This window comes from Triplophysa dalaica, chromosome 19 (assembly GCF_015846415.1).
Source record: "Triplophysa dalaica isolate WHDGS20190420 chromosome 19, ASM1584641v1, whole genome shotgun sequence".
Classification (NCBI taxonomy): Eukaryota; Metazoa; Chordata; class Actinopteri; order Cypriniformes; family Nemacheilidae; genus Triplophysa; species Triplophysa dalaica.
This window is the reverse complement of record NC_079560.1, coordinates 14381028-14403037: the sequence shown is the minus strand read 5'-3', so window position 1 is coordinate 14403037 and position 22010 is coordinate 14381028. Positions and strand designations below refer to the sequence as shown.

Sequence of the window (22010 nt, the reverse complement as noted above, 5' to 3'; positions counted from 1 at the left end):
AACTTGTGATTGCTGTAATGGAATTAAACATGCGGTGCGCGTAACACTGCAAACACCACCACTCAATGGGAAAGGCCACGACTGCAATAGCAATAAATTGGAAGAAATGCAATGCTAAATGGCTGCCTGGAGGCGCTCTTGCTATGACGTAAGTAGCTGTCTGAAAGGTCGCTGAGTGGCATGACTTTTATTAAACGGACTTTGGCATGGTGCTGTAGATGCTTGATTCATTCTTGATGTGCCAAATTCAGAGATTATCACTTCAGGACAACGTGCATACAATAAAACCAGGCCGCGTCTCCTAACAACACATTGCTTCTCGTGTTGCAGGCAGCCTTGCTTCACCGCCCAACCACCACTCGCTATTAGATACAGACAAACACGGACAGAGCGAGTTCAGAGTGTAATTGAGTGCACGGAGAAATTTAAACTGCGGAAAACCGCAATTCACCTGCACGTATTGAACTGTGGAGGTCGTACCGAACGGTTCAATATTACATTGAGTATGGTGGCATACCTAGTCTCAGAAATAGCTTATTGACTATAGACCACTTCGCGATTTGTAAACGCTGGCCCAATTTATTTTATTTATTATTTAAAATCGTACATATACAACTAAATCTTAAAGATATTGATTTAACATGTTGATTTGGTTGTAATTGTTCTGTTGGTTGTATTTTGTTCAAACGCTGTTAAGTGTTAAAAAACTTAAACAGGAAGTTCTTCTGCACCAGCGATGTTTACTTCTTCCAAAGTGGTATATAACCCATAGCACACTTACCCTGTAGGTGATGCTGACCAAATAGGAAAAGTCATTTCAGAGTTATGATATTTGGAAAGATTATAAAGCCTTAACACTTTTTTCTGGTGTAACATGGACCACTGAACCGTGCAGAATAACAACAACAGGAACATGTATTCATTAAACAAGTAGGGTTTTAATTTCATGACTGCTGTAATGAAAGAGACGTTTGTTTGCATACGGCTGTTTCGTGAGTTGATACAGATTTCTTTCTTAATCTCCAGAACAATATGCTATGCTTCAATTGCCTCTTTAATTAAAGATAGCACAATACTATTGTGTCTCATATTAAAAGCTGTATAATGTAAATCATGCACTGTTTCTGCTGCTCTTACTTCACTCGAGTGTAAACGCTTCCTTTGTAAACGCTCTTGATTATTTTGACAACATCTGTTTTCTTCAGGAAATGAGGTCAGAAACAGAAAAACGTGTTTATGTTGTCGTTTGTCAGATTAATTAAGTGAAAAACTGTTCGGCCTGATAATATGATAAAAATGACAAAATCATCATGACATTCAAAGTAACACAAAAGTACAGTAATTGTTCTAGTCTCTACATTATGATGCTATCAGTCCATCCTGCTTAACTAAAATTTGCCTGCAAAATAAGAGAAAAAAATGTAATGAAATTATGAAAATTCCTGAAGCGAATCTTATTCCTGCTACTGAATGGGAGTTTCCTTGCATCCCCAATACCGGCAGGCATTGCTATTTCCCTCATCTCCTCCCCATCTTTCTCTCTCTCTGTCTGTCTTTCACTCTATCCTCTCTCGCCCTTGCTATACAGATGAGATAACAGTTGCACTCGACGCATTATCAAGCCATCCATCCACTGCCGGCCGAGTGATATTATTACGTCCGGGCGTCACGAGAGAGAGAATGTATGTCCTCTTTGCTATCGCAGCAACACTGTAGCTACAAGCCCTGACGTGCACTTACTGGTCTGGACTGGATTTCTTTGGCATACAGCGGCTGAAGAAATTCTGAATCGCCTTCCAGTTTCAGGCCTCTATCCGTGATGCGCAAGTGACCCATGCCGTCCTGGAGAAAGAGACAGATAGAGACACATTTAATGGATTAATGAACTTTTTAATATCAATGTGTTTTGTTACATTTTCAGAAATGCATTAATCTTGATATCATATTTTTGACCTTTGCAATGCGTTACTAAAAATATCGATTTGGATGTTATGAATGGATTTGATCTTTTTTTAAGTAGGGATGTAACGATTCACTCCGCTCACGATGCGATACGATTCACGGTACTGATCTCACGATGCCATTTTTACATTTTTTTACAAAATGAGTTGAGACAAATTTCACATTTCTTTGTAAAATAAGATATCTCATGTCGAATAAGAAACTAAACTGCAATTTTAAAACAAATTCCAAATCAAATAAACAATGAATAATACAACAATATCTTTAATATAAACAAAATAGGACTTTGTCTGCGCTATTCTTAACTCCTAACTTGTTTTTTTTAAGCTTTTTTAAAGAAATATCACTATAACACATTAACCAAGTTTGCAGTAAACACTGCGACCCCTTCTGTTCAAACATGTTTTTCAATTCATTTAACATCTCATCCGACTTGAATCGTCAATTTTCAACCGGCTCACTTACATCCCTAATTTTAAATTGCTTTTCAGATGTTTGTACACAGAAGTAATATTCTGTATGTGCACTGTGCTCAGGTGTGGTGGATGAATGACGTAAATCATAACAAAACAACAGTACGTGAGAGATCCCTTAATGTAACCAAAACATTGAATGCACTTCAGCGAGGAATCAACAAATGAAGCTCAAGAGAAAAGAACAACTTAAAGGACAATAGCAGTAATATTTCACATCACACATCATTTTTCAAGTGACTAAACATTATGAAAATGTGTTTGGATTGGGTCCCAATGGCTCAACTTGTTGTTTTAACATTACTGGTTAACATACTGCAAGATTGGACGATATGAAGTCAGAAGGCTTTAAGGCTGTATTTTCCTATTCACATCACATGTTCTCATCACCATACTTAACACTTTCACATCAAAGGATCACAGTAACAATTGTATCCTGTTTTGGTCTGAGAACTTTTTTGTCCAACTTATTCTCTTTTCTCTATTTCTTTATCTCTGTGTCTGTGTCTGTATCTCTATATCTATACTTTAGATATTCTCTAAATCAGTTTCAGCAAACAATTATATTTATTGTAATATAATCACTTTCAAAGCAAATGTTGTCTTTTAAGGAATGGCAAACACAAGCAGAGCTAGCTTTGATGATGTGATAAATAAGGATAAACAAATAGAGGTGAGAAATAAACCAAACTGACGCATGTGGAAACATACTGTGCTGTTTTTTTTTTACTGTAACTGGAACAGTACACTCAAATATGGAAATTAAATCAATTTACTCATGCCATGTACTGTATATGACTTAGTTCTATGCAAACAAATAATTTTATATTAAATCTTACATAGGGCTCATAATGGCGAGTCAGTTTTTTTAATTCTTATTCGCTCTTGTCTTATTGGTCAAGTCTTGAGACAAGCAAGAATCTTTAAGAACTTTTTGAATTTAGCACACTGAACTGTACTGTAGGCCTATGTTCGAATGCAATTGACGTTTTTTGCTGCCTTAGAGCTTTATTTATTATCAAATTGACTTTACAAGTAATGACTCTTTTACATCACTTAAATGTTTCAAAATTCTTGCATTTCAACATTTTGAAAATATAAAAATAAACTAAATCCAATTTGATTGTTACGACGGTGTTTTAGTGCCACTTTAAAAATAAAAAAAATCCAAGATTTCGAGAAAAAAGTTGGAATGTTTCGAGAATAAAGTCGAAATGTTTCGAGAATAAAGTCGAAATGTTTCGAGAATAAAGTCAAAATGTTTCGAGAATAAAGTCGAAATGTTTCGAGAATAAAGTCAAAATGTTTCGAGAATAAAGTCGAAATGTTTCGAGAATAAAGTCGAAATGTTACGAGATTTTTCAATCATTATTCTCGTAACATTTCAACTTTATTCTCGTAACATTTTTAACTTTATTCTCATAACATTTCGATTTAAAAAGCCGTTGTGGATTGTATTTAAGGATATTGTCGCTTTCTGTCCGAAAACAAAACCGTATCTTCATATTTTGTGATTTTTATTTTTTTGTCATAAATCATGATTATTAGTCACTCTTTATGTTTGTCACTGGGTTTTGCATAAATCTTTATAAGGTATCACAATGTTCTTGTAATTTTCAAAAGCACAATATTGAATTGTGAGTGACCAAAGGGGAGAATGTGGACACCAAAGGTTTTGGAAGGTCTGTAAATATATGCAACATATTGAATACTAAATAACCTCAAAACATTGATTTCTCTCTCAAGTGTATCAGAAGACATTTAATAACCTACTGGAGTTATTTGTATTATTTTAATTATGTATATACTGTATGTGCTTTTTGGAGGACAATATGACAGCATTTTAACAAAATTATTTGTTTGTGTTCAGTTAAAAATGGATATCATATACATCTTGGATGAAATGAGCGGGTGAACTATTACTTTGATAAGACGAGTAACACAAACTCAGTTTTCTAAGAAAATTGGTTATGAATGACGTTTTATCCTCCGTCTACAAAGATTTTTTAGGAAAGGTTGAGAATAACCAATGTTGACACAACTCCAGTTAATGTGTATCCAATTTCTCATAACCGTTGTTGTTGAAATCACCAAAACAGCCAACCACTACCCCCATCGTTCGTCAGCACCCGGCTCGACTAATGTCCGTCCTGTGCACTGTGCACCTTACTGCTGATTGGCTACAAGGTTGTTTTGGTACTCGGTGCGACTTTGTCTAAACAAGCGTAATTCAGACACCCCGCCTTTAACAACTGTCAGTGTATAATGACAAGTCATGGGTTCGATTCCCAAGAACTGTACAGACTGATAAAATGCAGGCTGTAAATTGCTTTTGATTAAAGCATCTGGAAAATGTATAAGTGTAGAGGAAAATCTCTTTGGGGTTAAAACTTGACTTTTCTCATGAGAGGAAGTAAACAACCAAAAACAGAAGAAGAGAATGAAGCGGAATGATAATGAACGAGCAGACTGTATCCTTCCGGCTATGGTGGAGTTGGGAAACGGTAGAGGATAGGTCGAAAAATTGATGAATTATTCAGGCAGGTTTCACAACAGCTGACAGAAAGGCCGATGACTCTAAGGTGCGTTTCCACACAACGCCATGCGGGAATCAACAAACCTGCTCTGGTGTGCCACAGTTTATGCAGCATCAAGGAGTAAATTGATTCCCAGCGCCGGTGTCAGTGTGCTTAGGTGTTTGATATCTTTTGCAAAAGAGAATGTGTGAGGAGGAAGAGGAGGGAAGAATTGTAAAGAGGTGTGGGTAAAAATAAACAATCTCCTTTATCTGATGGTATGACATTGAGGGGAGGGACAGTTTAAAAGAGTTTTTGTTTTAGGGAGAGGAATCGGAGACGAATGCAGATCTTGGAGGAAAAGTCTTTTTGGAATAAAAGACAAGGAAATGACTGGATGTATGAGCAGGTGCGTAATTGGTTACAAATCTGTCAGGTGCTAGACAAATCTTATCACCTAAACCAAGGCATAGAAGTCCTTGAAGAAACTTTACATTTTGTCATTTATTTAGTAGTCCCACCCAAATGATTTTCTATTTGGTTTTGGGTGTTTTTTTTGTTCGCTTTACATCTTAAAAAAGCCAAACACTAGCTATTGGGTGGCCGATCCCTTTAAACTGAGATATCACACATTGGGTGTGCAACCAGACAACCTTGTCAATGAGCACTTGGACTAAAAGCCTGCCGTTCTATCAGCGCACTTACAAGAAAAGACAACAGACATTTATTTGCATTGCAGTAACATGTCTCTCCCTCCTCTCTCACTCTGCACTTAGTTGATGCACATTTGTTGATGCTATTGACCCGGCACCCATCAACACTCAGCATGCGCTCCGGAGCACTGCGACCTCGCCACAGAACACAATGCCTTAAAAGGACTCACCACTTTGAGGTTACAATGTGATTTTCCTGCGAAATTTGGACGAATCATAAAAGCAAAAGTGAGAGGAAAGCCAGCTGCTCTGAAACATCAACAGATGGAAATCTTTGGCTGAGGTGCGAATTACAAAGGGTTGAAGTTATGAATATGGGATGCTGATTGGACAAGTTGTAATGTCACAAAGTTGTTCATGATAACAGCTACATAAACAGGTCCAAATCGATGTTTTAGTTCAATTGCATTTGCACTGCGTGTGTGTTAATTAAATCACTAATGGGTTTAAAACAAATGAAAATAATTAGCATTATAATGCAAACTGTCTTTTTGTCTACACATTATATGCAAATACAGGGATTCTCAGCCTTTTTGACTTCAAGGCCCACATTGTATTAAAGAATATTTAAGAGCTTAACATCGCCTGGGAAAAAGGATTCATTATAAAAATGTTCAAATAATAGGAAATAGCAATGTATTTCAATGCCAATTTTGTCCAATCTCAAATTATTAGTCATTCTGGTGTCCCCCTGGATGTCAGCCGGGGCTATAAGATTATAGCATATGAGGCATAAGACATGACTATAGTCCATTTTATTAGCATGGAAGAATTCAATAGACTGCAGATCTATCATCACAGGTAATGAAATTACTTTTAATTTTTCTGTCAAATTTGTGTTCAATGTTTAGTTTTAAAAGCTTACTAAGCTCTTTGTTTTAAGCTTATGAGTAAGCTACTTACTTATTGAGCCCAAAGAGTGAGTGTTTTCTCTCTTCTCTTCTAGATTTATAAATCCTGATCACTAACTTTTTTAGACTAAATGTTGATTTTGACTAAATGTTGAACTTTATAGCTGTTGTAAAACAGTATTTGTTAACAAAGTCTAGTCACACCATGTCGTAGACAGTTTAAATACATTACCTTGTATTACAATAAATACTATATATTGAATATACATGTTTAGAGAGACTTTTATGTCGTTAGGGTTTCTGTTTGTTGCTTTGACTGTACGGGCCTTTACCGTTTAATGTTTCATTGATTTAGCAAGGTGGCATGAAAGGTTTTAAAAAACATTATGAATTATAGTGCAATAGAATGGTTTGTGCATCATTGCATTGTTGTGTTATGTTGTGAGCTGGATTTGTAGGCCGCTCCTGCTGAAGAAGTCCAGTGCCACATTTTACGCCCCTGGTGTGACATTGAGTGGAGGGACAGTTGCAAGGGGCTATGCAATGGTGTTTCATGCATTCTGACTTCTCTACAATGTTAAATGTGCTGTATTCTTATGCTTAACATGGTCAACTTGTCAAAAAACGAGTTTGATTTATGACGTAGTATTTCTGTGCTTGACACACTACCTCAGCGTTTGTATAGGCTTCGGAAAGTTTTTTTCGAACATAAAAATTTGTTTCTTAACAGCTTTTCTTAGTCCCTTACTGCCCAACTCTCCCGGAAGAGCACGCCCACGGCAAGTTGAAAGAAATTGCCCACACACATGTCAACCGATGAGCGACCCGACAATCTTACCAGCAAGATTGGCTGCGCTGCGTCAATATTAGCTGTGCTGCGGGCCTGCAGCTTGTTACTTTTCCTATAGTGAGAGAAGTTGAGGTGTGTTTGTTTGTGCACAGCATTTCAGTGATGGATGTTATATAAACGGTGGATATAACGCTGGATTTGGAGATCGTTTGAAATAGATAGACGGCGTGGTCCGAGCGCTAAAAGATACCGGACATGAACCGTACGCAGTAAGTGAAAGTAATTCATATGTCTGTGTTTTGTTGGCAATCGGCACGTTCGTGCATAATGTAAATAACACAAAATTTGCAGGGATAATGTATTGCAATGATGTATTAGTTCCCCCCACCTGCACACCCCCAGGATGTTGTATTTTTCCAGAAATAATCGTACAGCTGTATAAAAGCTTTTATAAATTTTATCTAACTAAATACTCTTTGAATATACAAAGTATGCAACACTATTGTATAGGTAGTCAAGATATGAGATAAGCATAAACTGTGTGTGTTATGGCAGCTTTAAAAGAGTGCTTTTAAAAGAGGGAGAGGAATCGGAGACGAATGCAGATCTTGCGAGAAAAGTCTTTTTGAAACAAAAGACAAGGAAATGACTGGATTTATGAGAAGGTGTGTACAATGTACGTATGCCATTAGAGACCTGTAGACCTTCATTTTATTCTGCATACAACAACAACTTAACTGAATCAAACAGTTGCAAATTGTTATCATGTATATGAGCTGCTTTGCATAGAGCAAGGGATCAGGAAATGTAAATGACAGCAAAATCTAAATTGACATGACAGATGCAAAGAAAGGTGACAGTGTTTCCATGGAAATACATTTGGTGTGAATGCTGTTCAGATTAAGAAGCAGCATTTGAATATGTCGGAGGATTACAACATTTAATTCCATGCCAGTCCACCCTCGGTTTAATCTATTGGAGAATAGCTTGTGATCATAAATGATGTAGAGCTGTAGGTTACCACCACTTCCCTCATTTTAATCATCCTGTGATTTTATGCACACAGCAGAAAAGAGGATATCAAAGTGGCAGAAAGTGCAAGAAAAAAGCAACCCAAACTTTATTTAGAGATAATTTAGAAAGAGAATTCAAGGTGAAGTCCCGAATTTCTACGCATGTGTGGGTTGAAGGAGTTATATATGACATGGCTAAAATGAATAATACGGTCTGTTTTAGATGTAATGCAATGTGTATACACCATGGAAGGTTAAAAAACGCTGGATTTTCCACAAAACGTGCATGTTTGTATCTCCTCTTTGCAGATTTTGAACAAAGCTCATCGCTCTGAAAAGCGAGGTGTGCTATGATTGGTCAGTTCACCAGTGCGTAGTGATTGGTCAAATATTGCAAGCGTGTGATGGAAATGTAACACGTCTTACCATATTTGGAACATCAGGTTCCAAAGCAACTGTACTGACAGGTACGCCACCTTACTTGAGTATATATTTGGGAGGTCCAAGTCAAATCATTCCACAGTCTGATGTAGATTTGTGGGGGTTTGGTAACATGAGGCGGTTCAGGCAGGTCTGGGTGAGCATTCGCTTTTAGATAGAATGAATCTTTTGTTCAGACACTTTAATTTTGGTAATTTTACGTGTCTAATACATGCATGGCAACTTATTACACCAAAGAGACAGAAAAACACATATTCAGGCCATATAACCCCTTTAAAATCCATTCTTGTCGATTTTAAGAATGAAAATAAAATATTTAAAAACTTTGAAAGTGTTTTATCCTATTCACTGAGTTATGAAGGATCTATAATGAGCATATTTTGCTAGGACTGTATGAACTCATCCCATCACTATTATTCAGGTATCTTAAAAAATGGAACTGTTGCTAGACCAGTTAGATAAGTGGTTATAACCAGATAGTCTATCACATTTAATGATTTACTACTGCAACTAACACCCGAAAATGTACACATCACAAATCTCTCTACAGCAAAACAATTATGAAGATATATGAAAAATACACATAATATATTTGCTCTGAACATGAGTTACTTCGCTTTATGACCTGATCAGTTAAGACCGCATTAGCTGACAGTCAGCTGTGATGTACCAGTCCAGTTTCGACACAAATCTACACACTTCTACTGTATTACTGCAAGGTAATTACCCCCCAACTCCACTTTTAACCTGCACTGTAAAATAATTTAACTAAACTTAATTTACTGTGTCAATTTTCTCTTAATCTATTTGTTTTGACAAAAAACTAGTTTTCTAAACTGCAGGTTTAGTCGAGGCTACAAAAGTCGAGGCTACAAATAAGAAACAGTCAAAAAAGAAACTTCAAAAGATAAATTGAGATTTTTAAAGTGTGTGGATCTAACCTTGAATATGTCTTGTGAATGTCTTCTGTGATACCATACATTTTAAATTGAATCGTCCTTTCTCATATGTTTCGGCTTGTTTGCAACACACTCATGTTAACTTTTGTGAATCTTAGGCCCTGTCCACGCGAACACAGGTATTTTCCAAACAGCCTTTTTTCATGCGTTTTTGCCATTTGTCCACTCGCAAACGCTGTACCCGGTCACTGAAACCGAAATTATTTGAAAACTCTGGGCCAGGATGCATGGCCCTACATGCCCGAATGAACTTCCGACAATGTCTGGGCATACTTCTGATGAGATGGCACATGGAGGTCCTGGACAGTCTATGGTGTTACTCGACCGCTTCGTATACATGAGATCCTAGAGGTTCTCAACAGTATTTAGGTCTGGGAAACGTGAGGGGCCAGTCAATGTCATCAATGCCTTCATCATCCAGAAACAGACTAGAGACTCTGACCACATGAGGTCGGGCATTATCATGCACCAGGAGGGCTCTTCCCTGCACCAGCATAGGATCTGACAATCGATTCTTCATCGCACGTGGAGATCTGTGAGAGGCTCCGAGAATGGTCTTCCCCAGACCCCCCTCGCTGATGCCTATCCAGTGTACCTGTGTCACTTTTATTTGCACCAAATAAGTGAAAAAGGTTCAAAATCACTTATTCTTCCTAACCGGGTGGACTGATATTCCTGAAGGTTAACTTATTTGGTGTTCTGGTGTGATGATCAGGTGTTTCCTTCATTTTTTTGAGCAGTGTACATTTAACCACAGCGGTTCTGACTGAGCAATCAATAAATGATGTCTCCCATTTGAGGATAATTTATTTATGGACAAGTGCTTCAACTTTGTTAACTCCTCCTCTGTGTCTTGTACTCTGGTAATGTGTTTTCTCAAAGATGAGATAAGATGTTGCACATCCCGGGCTGAACCTTACCCGCACGGACAGCCTATTTCGTCGCATCACAGGTGATAGCCATATTGCTGCTGTAGCCCTGGTACACTAAGATGGCTATCGATGGAATTGCCTCTCGGCTTGCTGGAGGCTTCATCTCGAGATCTCATTGAGTTCTTCAAAGTTGAAGAAGCTGCCTCTAGATCATCCATCATAGGAACGTTTATTCGGGGGTGCTGGGAAGTGTTAGAGATTGGGATGTGTTCATAGCATTTAATAAGCCAAGTGATTAAACCAGTTCATCTGAGCTGACCCACATACAGCGGATGTGAAAGGCTTCATTATTGCTTTCCTAAAGTACCATCGCCACCCATCACTATCAGCACCCATGAATTTTCCATATAGTTGAGATAATGTTGAACTGTCCTGATCTGACTTGAGCTGCTTATAGAAGTATTAAAATCAAGTGATTGCAGAAAACAGATTTATATGGACATAGGGTTCTAAAACTGTTTAAACCGTAATATAAAATAAAAATGTTAAGCAATATTTCTATGGATTATGAATTTAATTACAGTATTGCGCAGTTAGCTTAGCAACATATTAAAGTTGCTTAGCAACATATTAAAGTCATACCAAGGAGGTCTAAAATATTAACATCTATGGCATTTTAGTTTTAAATTTAGTTATTTAACAGGGACAGTCCACATTATGTAACATTTCAGTATGTTAATTAGTCAAGGCTTTTTATCTGTTGTCCCTTTACTTTATTGAATATTATTAAATGTATTTATTATTTTCTATTTGAAATTAATAATTATATGTATTTATTCTTGAGTTTATGCATTTAATATGAACAATATTTACTGTATCTCAATAGCAGTTGCTCAGATGGCACATGACCCCCTGAAAGTAAAAATAAACTACTTGTATGAAGTTTTATTTGACAGAATCTTCATTTTTTAAATGCGGTTAAAAAAAAAGAAACGTTTTTCATACAAAAAAAATGTATGTCTTACAGTGTATGTTGTAACTTTCTACCATTTTGCTTTTCATCTGGACACAAGAATTTTAAAGCCAATCACCCAAACTTTAACTAAATATTCTGAAGCCACGGCAAAACAACATCCTGTCAATAGTAACTGGCTGATGGCACCATGAAATGAGCACATTGTTAAAGCTACTGATATTGTACCACAAAGCCTAACCAATAGGCAACCGTCACACTTTTCATAATCTATTCAGGATTTATTCAAACGTGATGCAAATTATTGCTGACCGACCAATCCCTAGCCGGCAGGTGAGTGTCGCCTCGCTTGACTCTCTGAAATGCCGGAAAGCAATCATGGAGAGTGACAAAACTGCTGATGACACACAATGTCCCGCTTCAGCTTGAATGTGACTGCTAGGCTGAACAACAGTCCTATGACACTATATGACACCCAAAATCTCCTCTCCCCGACTGAGACGTCCGCTCAATGAAGACACGTCCGATAACTTCTTTCACTCATTCAATCTAGTATGATCAGCATTCTATAATAAAATCTGTGGGCGACAAATGTGCGACTCTTTCTCCATCCCACAGGCTGCTTTATTGAATCAGGCCACAGGGAGATTGAATAGCCTTATTTTCAAGGAACAACATCAAAGAGGAGTGTCCACTTCACAGTCTTAATAGATTCCTCCACACACTTGGAGGTTTATCCTGTGAGATGCCAAAAAGATACCATCAGCTTTCTGATACTGGCCATCCACTGTGACCATGTGGTTGGAATGGAAAGAATCTTCCTTTCCCTGTATTTTTTAAAATGCCATGATGAATGTGTTACTTAAACCTGCAATCTTTCCATTTTATGGGTTTAAAATGATAAAAAATATATACTGAGCAAGTACATAAAGAAATCAAGGTTTGGAACTCCTTATGCCATATGGCAACGGTAAACTTAAATTAAGTTAAACTTCGGCAAGAAATGTTAGTTTGACGCAGATCTTATATATATAGATTGTACATACATTCTATTTCTTAATATACAATTTTAAGAAAACTGTAGTATAGCTTTAAGACTAATTAAAAATGTTTGTTTTGGCTTGTTTCTAAAGCAAAGTTATTTAATGCCTTGGTTATCACCGCCTTTCTAAGAGTCCACTTTCAATGTAAAGAGAATTTTGTGCCAAAATTTGCGTTGAACAGATAAGGGAAAGCTTTTTTAGATGAAAAACTCTTAAAAGAAACTGTCTGAAGCAAGCTGAAAATGACTCCAGGGTGATGTTTTTTTGACGCATATAAAACTCGGTAGATTTTCTTGTAAGCTTATTCTTGTGTATCTAGGTACATCACTGGTAGCAGTCTCATCTAGATAAGTTTCAGAACGCATGCCAAAAGCTTTTTATATTATAACAAAGACATGGAAAACAACTGCACTATTTCATAAAATCTAGCGACAAAAGCACTACGGGAGGGCACTTAAACTGCAAAAGTGCTCTCACCCCTTGAACAGATGGGAAAACAAGTCTTCTTGGCCTTTGGGCTAGAAATAATAATGATGATAACAATAACTACTCTTTGAATGTCACTCTGACAGTTTGCTTTATATCAATGCTGCCCGAGTGCCCATTGTAAACCTCTGTAGGTTTAAAACAGCCTGCTGATTTTATAGCTGTTGTTGGGGGGTTAGATTGGTTTCAGATAGAAGACAAGAACAGTTAAAGGAAGTCCTTCAGAGCCGGCCACATCAAAGTATTTACTGATGATGCCTGACCGCTACTAAAACTATATAGCATAATAAACAAACATGCTTCAATTCACTTCAAGTTCTCTGAGGTGTCATTCATTTGAAATTTGTTTTTATATACAGACTCATATTATTATGTATGAGTAAAAAAAAGATAATTTAAAAAATGTTCAGACAGTGTTTCAGTGGTTCAGACAAAACGTTTGTTTGTTTATATATTTAAAAAGAAATGAGAGTTCTTTTAAAAGACTCAAGAGGAGTACTAAGCTGCTCATATTGGCAAGCATCAAACATCAAAAACACAAACAAGCTGTGATCATCATCCCAGTGCTGTAATATTACTATTGACACATCACCACTCCTGGAAGGCTGCTTGTCCAATCAAATTAAACGACTGGATCTAACTATCGATTGATGTTGTTTTCGCACTGAAAACCAACAAGACGACAACCTAAATTTAGATAATTTATCGAAAGTACAATCCTTTACATCATGTAGCCTCTTCATCATCAGAAACAGAACGCAGATACATTTTATAATGCACTTCCTTTTCTCCGCTGGCCACTTGTAACAGCCTCACCGGTCTCTCAAATGATCTTTCCTTGAGGTTCCTCTGGTTGGTCTCAAATCATAGGGGTTAACTGCTACCTCTCCTGGGAGTCTCCCACAGGCTTTGATCCACATTTCAAAGGAGTTCTGACCTACCCCAACTACTCTACCCTCTCTCTTTTTTACGCTTTTCATAATGCATAATCTTTTTCGGAGGTACAAACAAAGACTTGATCAATGGAATTGTATTCTGCAAGAGACAAAAAGGCATTGCGCTCTACCCTCTGCGCTTATGTTTGTCCACAGAGACAGAGGAGGCTGACGGCCCCGCCTGCTAATGCAGACCTGTGATAGAACAAAAGAAGTCTGTTGCATCACCCTCTTATTTTTCATTAGAGGGCGAGAGCTGGAACATGTCATCATAGCGAGATCCAAGTGGAAGGATGTACGCATACATAAAATGTGATTAACCTTTAAATGAAGCATTATATAATGAATATGTTACAACAGGAAAGGTACGTTACAAACTGCAGTCATACGTTATAAATGTGTTATTACTATGTTATGACTTAGTTATTACATGAATGAGTAAAATAGACTGTGAGAAGACATTAATAAATGTTTTGAATGTCTTTATCTTACATTCTGATCATTATTGTCATATTTTTAAAACATTTGTGCCACTTACAGAGCCAATACTTTTCAAAAACTCTGCAACGCAATTGAAATCTACAACCCAACATTGCAATTCATTTCCACAGTGTCCGAAATCAAACAGTTGTCAAATCTAAACAGATGGTGTGTCCTTCCCATCATTTCCCTAAAGATTGTTAATTTGCTCTGCATCTGGTCGGCCATTGTGACAAACACCCCAGACACTCGATGCACTCAATCTCACATTGTGAAACCTGGGAATGCTTCAGCGGGCCGTTCAGCCTCCTCATTTCCATTTAGCTCCCTAACAATTAATTACATTTGTCAGGGGAGTAAAATCTGTTACATTTCCCTTTTGATCCCACGCCTGACCTTTACAAGCTGCTGCCGAGCGGCGGATTCGTTGAAGCCATCGGCGGCAGTACTGGAAGAAAAATCACAAAATCCGACAATGTGCCACCTTACCCTTTAGATGCAAATCGGATATTCATCCCGAATCGAGTCAACAGGCTGCTTGAGAACAATCATTTGCACGCTTTCTCTCGGCTGTAATCTCATTTTTTCCTGCCAGTTTAGGCAACCATAAAATGTGCAAATGCAAAGAAACTAATAAGGCTCAGTTCAATTGAATATGCTGTACATTCTCCTGCTTGTTGAAGTATTACTTTAAGTGGTGTATTCCTCTGTGGGGAGTGGAAGCTGTGGCACTATTTTAATAACCAGACATAATGCATGTACTGTATACACATTTATATTATATAATATTATTTATATTAGTGTGATTTTATTTTCATAACATTCACAATAAAATGTCTTTGTGCACATTTGAATGTCATTTACTTTTGGATCATACTGCTGATTGAAAATATATGACAAGGTCAGCAATTTCCACTGTGATTGCTGTTATTTTCCTTTTATGACGAAATACATACAAATACAGTTATTGCTTACGTAAGCTGGAGAAGAAGGAATCCGACACAATAAAAAGTGAACAATTCTGTCATGCAGCGCCAAAGCCAGAGGCTTTTCCGAGGCCCAAGAGGATATAAAAGTAATTTGCTAGACCTGACACATTAAGCAATGGCGTACTTGGGTTAATAGAATGCAGCACCATTTTCAACCTGCCGACAAACAAGAGCTGCCACTGTGGCGCCTCGCCGGCATCCATAAACTGAAAATAACACAGAGCCTTTAGCCGCAACACACTCTATAATCTCCAATGCCTTCCCCCTACAGGGCAAGATAAGAACTGCAGATAAACACTTCTCATAAACCTCTTTCCTGAGTCATAAATGGAGGGCTGAATCTGAAGAAATAATGATTCTGAATGCAGATGTTGCATTTGGATACCCATGTGATCTCAGGGTACAACAGTTGAACTTGTTGTTAAAGCTTTAGAGCACTTACAAAATGGCTTATTTGCTTTATGAAAAGGGCAAGAAAAAAAACATTTGCTTGTTGAAGCTTGTTATGTGTGATTCATAATAAATGGGTCAGTTGATGCCAAAATAATAAAGAATAAACTACCAATTTGCTAATACCAATAAAATCTGCCCTCACCAAATAACCCCTATACCATAGAAACCCCATTCTAATAAATAGCTCATTTTTTCAATCTTCCTAAAATCTCAAAGCGTGAAGACAAATGTGCTTTTGTTTCTTCCAAAATGTCACTGACAGGAAACCTTAACAGTCACGTCAAGGCAAGTTCAAACTAAAGCCTCAGGGAGGTAAGATCACACTAAGGTTTCCAGTCCCATAAGCGGCTGATCAAAACTTGATATATTTTAACCTCTCAGCTGGACATGATTTCTGATGGAGAGATGTGGAGACCCGAGAACCAAAGATCAGGGCCCATGGAGCACAGATGCCCTTCCCTCCAGGATGGCATAGCTGCTGGATGGAGGTCCTGATGCTGGCCCCTCACCTCATTAGGAAGCAGCATCTCTGTGGTATTGGAGAAGAACAGAGCAGTTTGGCATTGAGCCCGGATCTGATGATGCCCCCCTTGTTAAATATGTGTCCTGTTCAGAGTTCTGAGCCAAAGAAAGAGGAGGTGGAATAACCTTTCTAGGTCACTTTGAAAATGTGCTGGCAGAGGATGAGTTAAGATGAGACGGAGTGTTGTCCTAACTGAGACGTACCAAGGACTCAATGAGGGGATGAAATAAAGGCAATAATGTCACAGTTCTATGCAGGAGTAGATCTAAAATAAAATTCTGTATTTTGGGGTTTAGCTAAAGACTTATAGGTTTGGGTCAGCTTAGTGTTGAATGTTAACTAAATTACCTATACATGTTAAACTTTACAGTCTTTCTCTCATGGGAAAATGGAACAAAATGTAGATGACTCATGTTGTACTTGATTTTTTTAAATTAAATCTTCTATAAACTTAGAATATTACCTCCTACAATACAACCCAGTACCCACTAGTATAATTTGTCCAAGAAAATTATATTACTGTAAACATAACTCCACACGTGCCCTGAGCATGTGACAAGCAGTGCTACTTCGTAGCATGCAGCACATGCATGTTTTTCAAATTCTAAAGAAATTACAATTACAACGATGCTAAAATATAAAAGATAAAACAGTAAAAGATAACAGTAAGTGACTTTCAAATGGCTGTCTATGTGCCAAAAAAATAAAACACAGCCTTAAAGAAACTGGCAGTACACAGCATTCAACCATAGCAAAGCTTCCTCCCTGGCCTTCACAAACTTAGAGTTTAGATTACTAAACTGGCATGAAGGCCAGGGCCTCCAGGGAAGGCACAACAACATCACCACATCATCTCTTGGTCATTTAGAGGCTCTCCACACCAGCTTTTGAACTGACAGTTATTGTTTCTCCCCTATGAGTTCAATTAATTTTCGTGCGAATCTTGCTCTAGGCAAGAGAGCTCAAATGTGCATGAGGGTGTCTGTAGATACGTGTGATTGTGTGACTTCTCTGTAGTTCACTGATTCGTGTTCACAGTTGAAGCCAGGGGCGGAGCCAGACGATTTTGCCGGGGCTTCAGCCCCGGATGTTTTGAGTGTAGCCCCGATTCCCGAACGAGAAAAAAAAAAAAAAATCCCTTTTTTTTTTTTTTTGAGCCTATGTAAACCCGCGAAATCATAAGTTGTCCTATTTGCGCTTTGGCTTTGCACGTACTGCATAGTGCATACAGCCTGTAAAAATAGACCTTAAAAATAATCTAGCCTAGAGTATAGGCTACATTTCTTTGCTGTCGTTTCTTCCTGTTGAATATGCAGCAGGTAGGGGAGGAGCTAGCAGCAAAGTCAAGTGTCTGAGAGAGTGTTGTTAATAACGACAGACAGCGGGCAGGAAAAATGAAGCAAACGAGACTTTGGGGATTTTTTGGAAAGAAGTCAGTGGGTAAGAATTCATTTTTTTTAATCCTTTAAATCTAAAGATCATCATCTGGATGTCTTCTTTCACTGTATGTCTATTTGTTTAACTAGCTATTAGGGTACTAGCATCACTTGTATGTTACTAGCATCTGATAGAAGTTAGTAGGGGTGTGTGCCAAAAAATCGATTCACAGAAGAATCTAGATTCTCATTTGCAACGATTCAGAATCGATCTGAAATGTCCAATAATCGATTTAATAAATTAATTAGGGCTGGGCAAATTAACGCTTTAACGCGGGCGATTCATTTTTTCAGCTTAACGCATTAAAAATATTTAACGCAAATAACGCAGCGTCCGTTTTTATATCCATTTTGCTTAGCGTTACATGATTATCACGCTTATTCATGTAAATACTTCCAAGCGTGACAAGACACAAGAGAACGCGCTGTATGCCAATGTCCTGTGTGTGTGTGTGTGCGTCTTATGTCAGCTAATCAAGGGACACACACACACACACACACTCCACGCACAGACAGACTCGCGTCAGTTTCCTGCTCACAGTTGCTCACCTGCTAGAGTTCTCTTTTGCTCTTGAACAAACAATAACATAGAGGATTTTGAGTATTCTCATATCAGGAGTCATAATTAGTTAAATAACGTCTTAAATGAACTTAAAGAGTTGTGAGGAAATGAGGTGCGCGGGACATCGCGTGAGATGCGCGGCTGTTCTTAAAGTGACAGGAGCACTGATGATGCCTGTCATTAATGTTCATCACAGAACAACGGGAACAGAGAAAATTGAAGCTTTAATGATGATTCATCTATATTTAATTACTAATAATACTAATCATTACTACTAATGAGTAGCAATTGAGAACCAGACTGTTTTTGATAAAAGGCACTTTCCTGAGAATTGAACTTAATAAATGTGAAAAAGACACTTTAATGTCTTCGTTTGTCATTCTGTATAGCAAAGCAGATGAGAGTAGATCATGATCAGAAACCCGATTAGAAATCATTATGGATAAAATCGAATCGTTTTGAATCGAAAATCTTTTTGAATCGAAAATCGATTATGAATCGAATCGTGGCCTCAAGAATCGGAATCGAATTGAATCGTGAGATGGTAAAAGATTCCCACCCCTAGAAGTTAGTGATACTAGCAAGTGATAGAAGATTGCTCAATCCATGCTCAATCAAATATAAAATAATGTGATCATCATCAATTATTAAACAGTGTGTAAGTGATGAAAGACTACAGCAGGTGATGAGAAAGACTAGCAAGTGGATGAGAGACTACAGCAGGTGATGAAAGACTACAGCAGGTGATGAGAGAGAAATATAACTAATATAGAAGGACATACCAGATAGACAGCAAGAGGTGAATAGTGTATGTTGTATGTTGACTCTGTGTATATGTATTGAGCATAATGTTAAAGATGTATAATGTTATCATGCTCAGTTGAGCAATGGTTATGCTCTTCATATCCAAAAAAAAGGTTGTGCTCAGTTGAGCACTGAGAGGATGTTAGCCTGCCTTGAAGATAATGTTAAAGATGTATTTTGACTGAAAGTAAAGTGTTACTGACTGTAATAAAAAAAAAAAAACCTCTTCGAGTGATCCCTGTATTTGCATTAAATGTTCTGGGCTAAGCCCCGGATGTCCTTCAATGCTGGAAACGCCCCTGGTTGAAGCCATGGCTCACGCAAAACCCTTGTGATGCTTTTGGTGGAACTGTTACAAAATGGTTAGTCGTGACACATATTTCCATAATAACATGGGAGAGTGTCAGCACAGTGGTGCCCTTTGAATGCAGGAAGCACGAACAGTTGTATTCGTGATATAAATAGAGCTACCTCCATCAGAAGACCCACCAGGAACAATAGTCAACAGTCAAATATATATACTGTTTATATATATATATATATATATATATATATATATATATATATATATATAGATAGATAGATAGATAGATAGATAGATAGATAGATAGATAGATAGATAGATAGATAGATAGATAGATAGATAGATAGATAGATAGATAGATATAAGGTGTTTAAAGTACATATAATGTTTACAAGGTGTATGTATGTATATATATATAGTATAGTATATATATATATATATATATATATATAAGGTGTATAAGGTATATACAGTATAAGGTATAAAAGTTTTGTTTCCAGTACATATACATTTAGTATCTGTATACGAAACTGTCGAAATGTCATGGGTTCAACTGTAACACGTTCACAGTGGTGTAGTCTATGTGATACGCAGGTATACGCTGATACGCACTATGTAAGGTCAAGGATATTATCATACCCACTTAAAAAACTGACTTTTGGACCACTGGCACAACCAGGAGATATGAAACAAAATGAGATGCTTTTTAACTATACTTTTTTAATGTTTTCATAAGCCTGCCCCTGAAGCTACTACCGCTTCGGGTGACCCTGTGACTGCAGCAGGTGTTGCTGAAAATGAGCTTGATGAAACTCATGATACGTTGCACGCGGGGTCCCTCTCTGTGGCGATAGTGTTTTGGGTTGGCGATCGCGTTTCTGTGTTCTCCAGTGTATTATACTTTCTCATCTTCTGCTGATAACTCACCCCCCACTTTTAAAACTACTGCATATATTTTAATACAATTTGCATATCCGTTATCATTAATGTAAATAGGGTATTTTTCTCATATCAAATTGAATCTAACCAGTTAACAGCTAATGTTTTTTTGTGTGGTGGATCGATCAGTGAGAGTGAAAGGGAGAGAAAACGTATACAGTACTACAATTTTTCCTAATTGTTTTAATGATGAGAGATGAGAACTCCTGGCCAGCCTAGAAAGTCAGTCTAGAGACACTGCCAGCAATCTAAGTGCAACCGGAGCATGATAAAACTGTTATTATTGTTAATTATCAATGTCAATAAAAAAATGGGTCACGCTTATGAGTGCAAGTTGCGCCTGTGAAAACTAGCCCAAATTCTAAATATTAGAGACAAGCAATAAGAGTTTGATTATAACCATTTATTTCAATATGATTTACTGTAAGTCTTTGACATGGCATAAGTCAGTCAAAATCAAACTAAATCAAGATATAAAGATTACCACTTTCACAGGATATTCTTTATAACGTGTCGGTTGACCTGCTCTGCTGAACAAAAACAATAAACCCTGCCCAAAACACAATAGATACAGAGAAGGAATCAATGGAACACCGGAATCCTGTTGGAATAATAATGCCCAAAAAAATTTAACAGGAAACTGTATGGTTTAAAATGTTATTTTAAATGAAACCACTAGAATTGATTTAAAGGTTTTTATATTTTAGCAGGTTGGGTTTCTGTAGAAATAGTACTTCACAAACAAATTACTTTAAAGCTGGGTTTTCAAAGACTGGATCACAAATGTGCATTGAAAATTGCTGATAAAACCTGATCTTGGGGGATTGTATACATGTACCATCTAAGGCTAAATGTAGCTCTTAACTGGCTAAGTTAGGGATGATCAACAAAACCAGCAAGCCCACTTAGCTGGCATTGGCTATTGAACTCTTGCATTGCTTACGATAAATTGTTAAGCAGTCGAATAGAATGCTCTTAATTACATCTACTGTAGGTGCATACGGCATGCATTAGTAAGTGGAGTGGTGCTCATGGGGTGTCGATCTAAGATGGGCTGGAAGGGAAAAATCACAGTATACTCGCTACAAAAAACTAGACTGCACCACTACACATTCATATTGTAAATTTCATTAGCATCCAAGCCTTCACTTCATCATGAGTGCCTATAATATATAAAAGATCATCTTGGAAAATATGACCTTATGGTCTCCATGGTGACTGTCGAGTGCAAAAACTTGTCAAAATATAATAAAATCACCTCTGTTAAACATGCCTCATTAGTCCCGACATGGGCATGCAAGGCCAAATAGCTGTGAAATTAGGACATTAAGACACATCAGCATGGTACTATATTAATCAAATTAATATAGTACAATGTTAATAACATTTTGTCTAGAGAATGTTAAAGTGTGTCAAGATACAAGCACATAAATGCAGATGCAATTTCGAATGCATACCGCCCCAGGTCACATTGGTATGCATCGTCTTTTGAC

The 22010-nt window shown here is 37.4% G+C and overlaps 1 protein-coding gene across 2 annotated transcripts in view; it reads right to left on the bottom strand.

Annotated features, from left to right (window-relative positions):
- sgcd (sarcoglycan, delta (dystrophin-associated glycoprotein)) overlaps positions 1-22010 on the bottom strand; it is a 157517-nt gene that overhangs the window by 41007 nt on the left and 94500 nt on the right. For both annotated transcript variants that reach the window (XM_056731719.1, XM_056731718.1), the window contains exon 3: positions 1741-1842. In XM_056731719.1, the coding sequence (XP_056587697.1) occupies positions 1741-1842 (102 nt within the window). The remainder of the gene's footprint in view (positions 1-1740; positions 1843-22010) is intronic.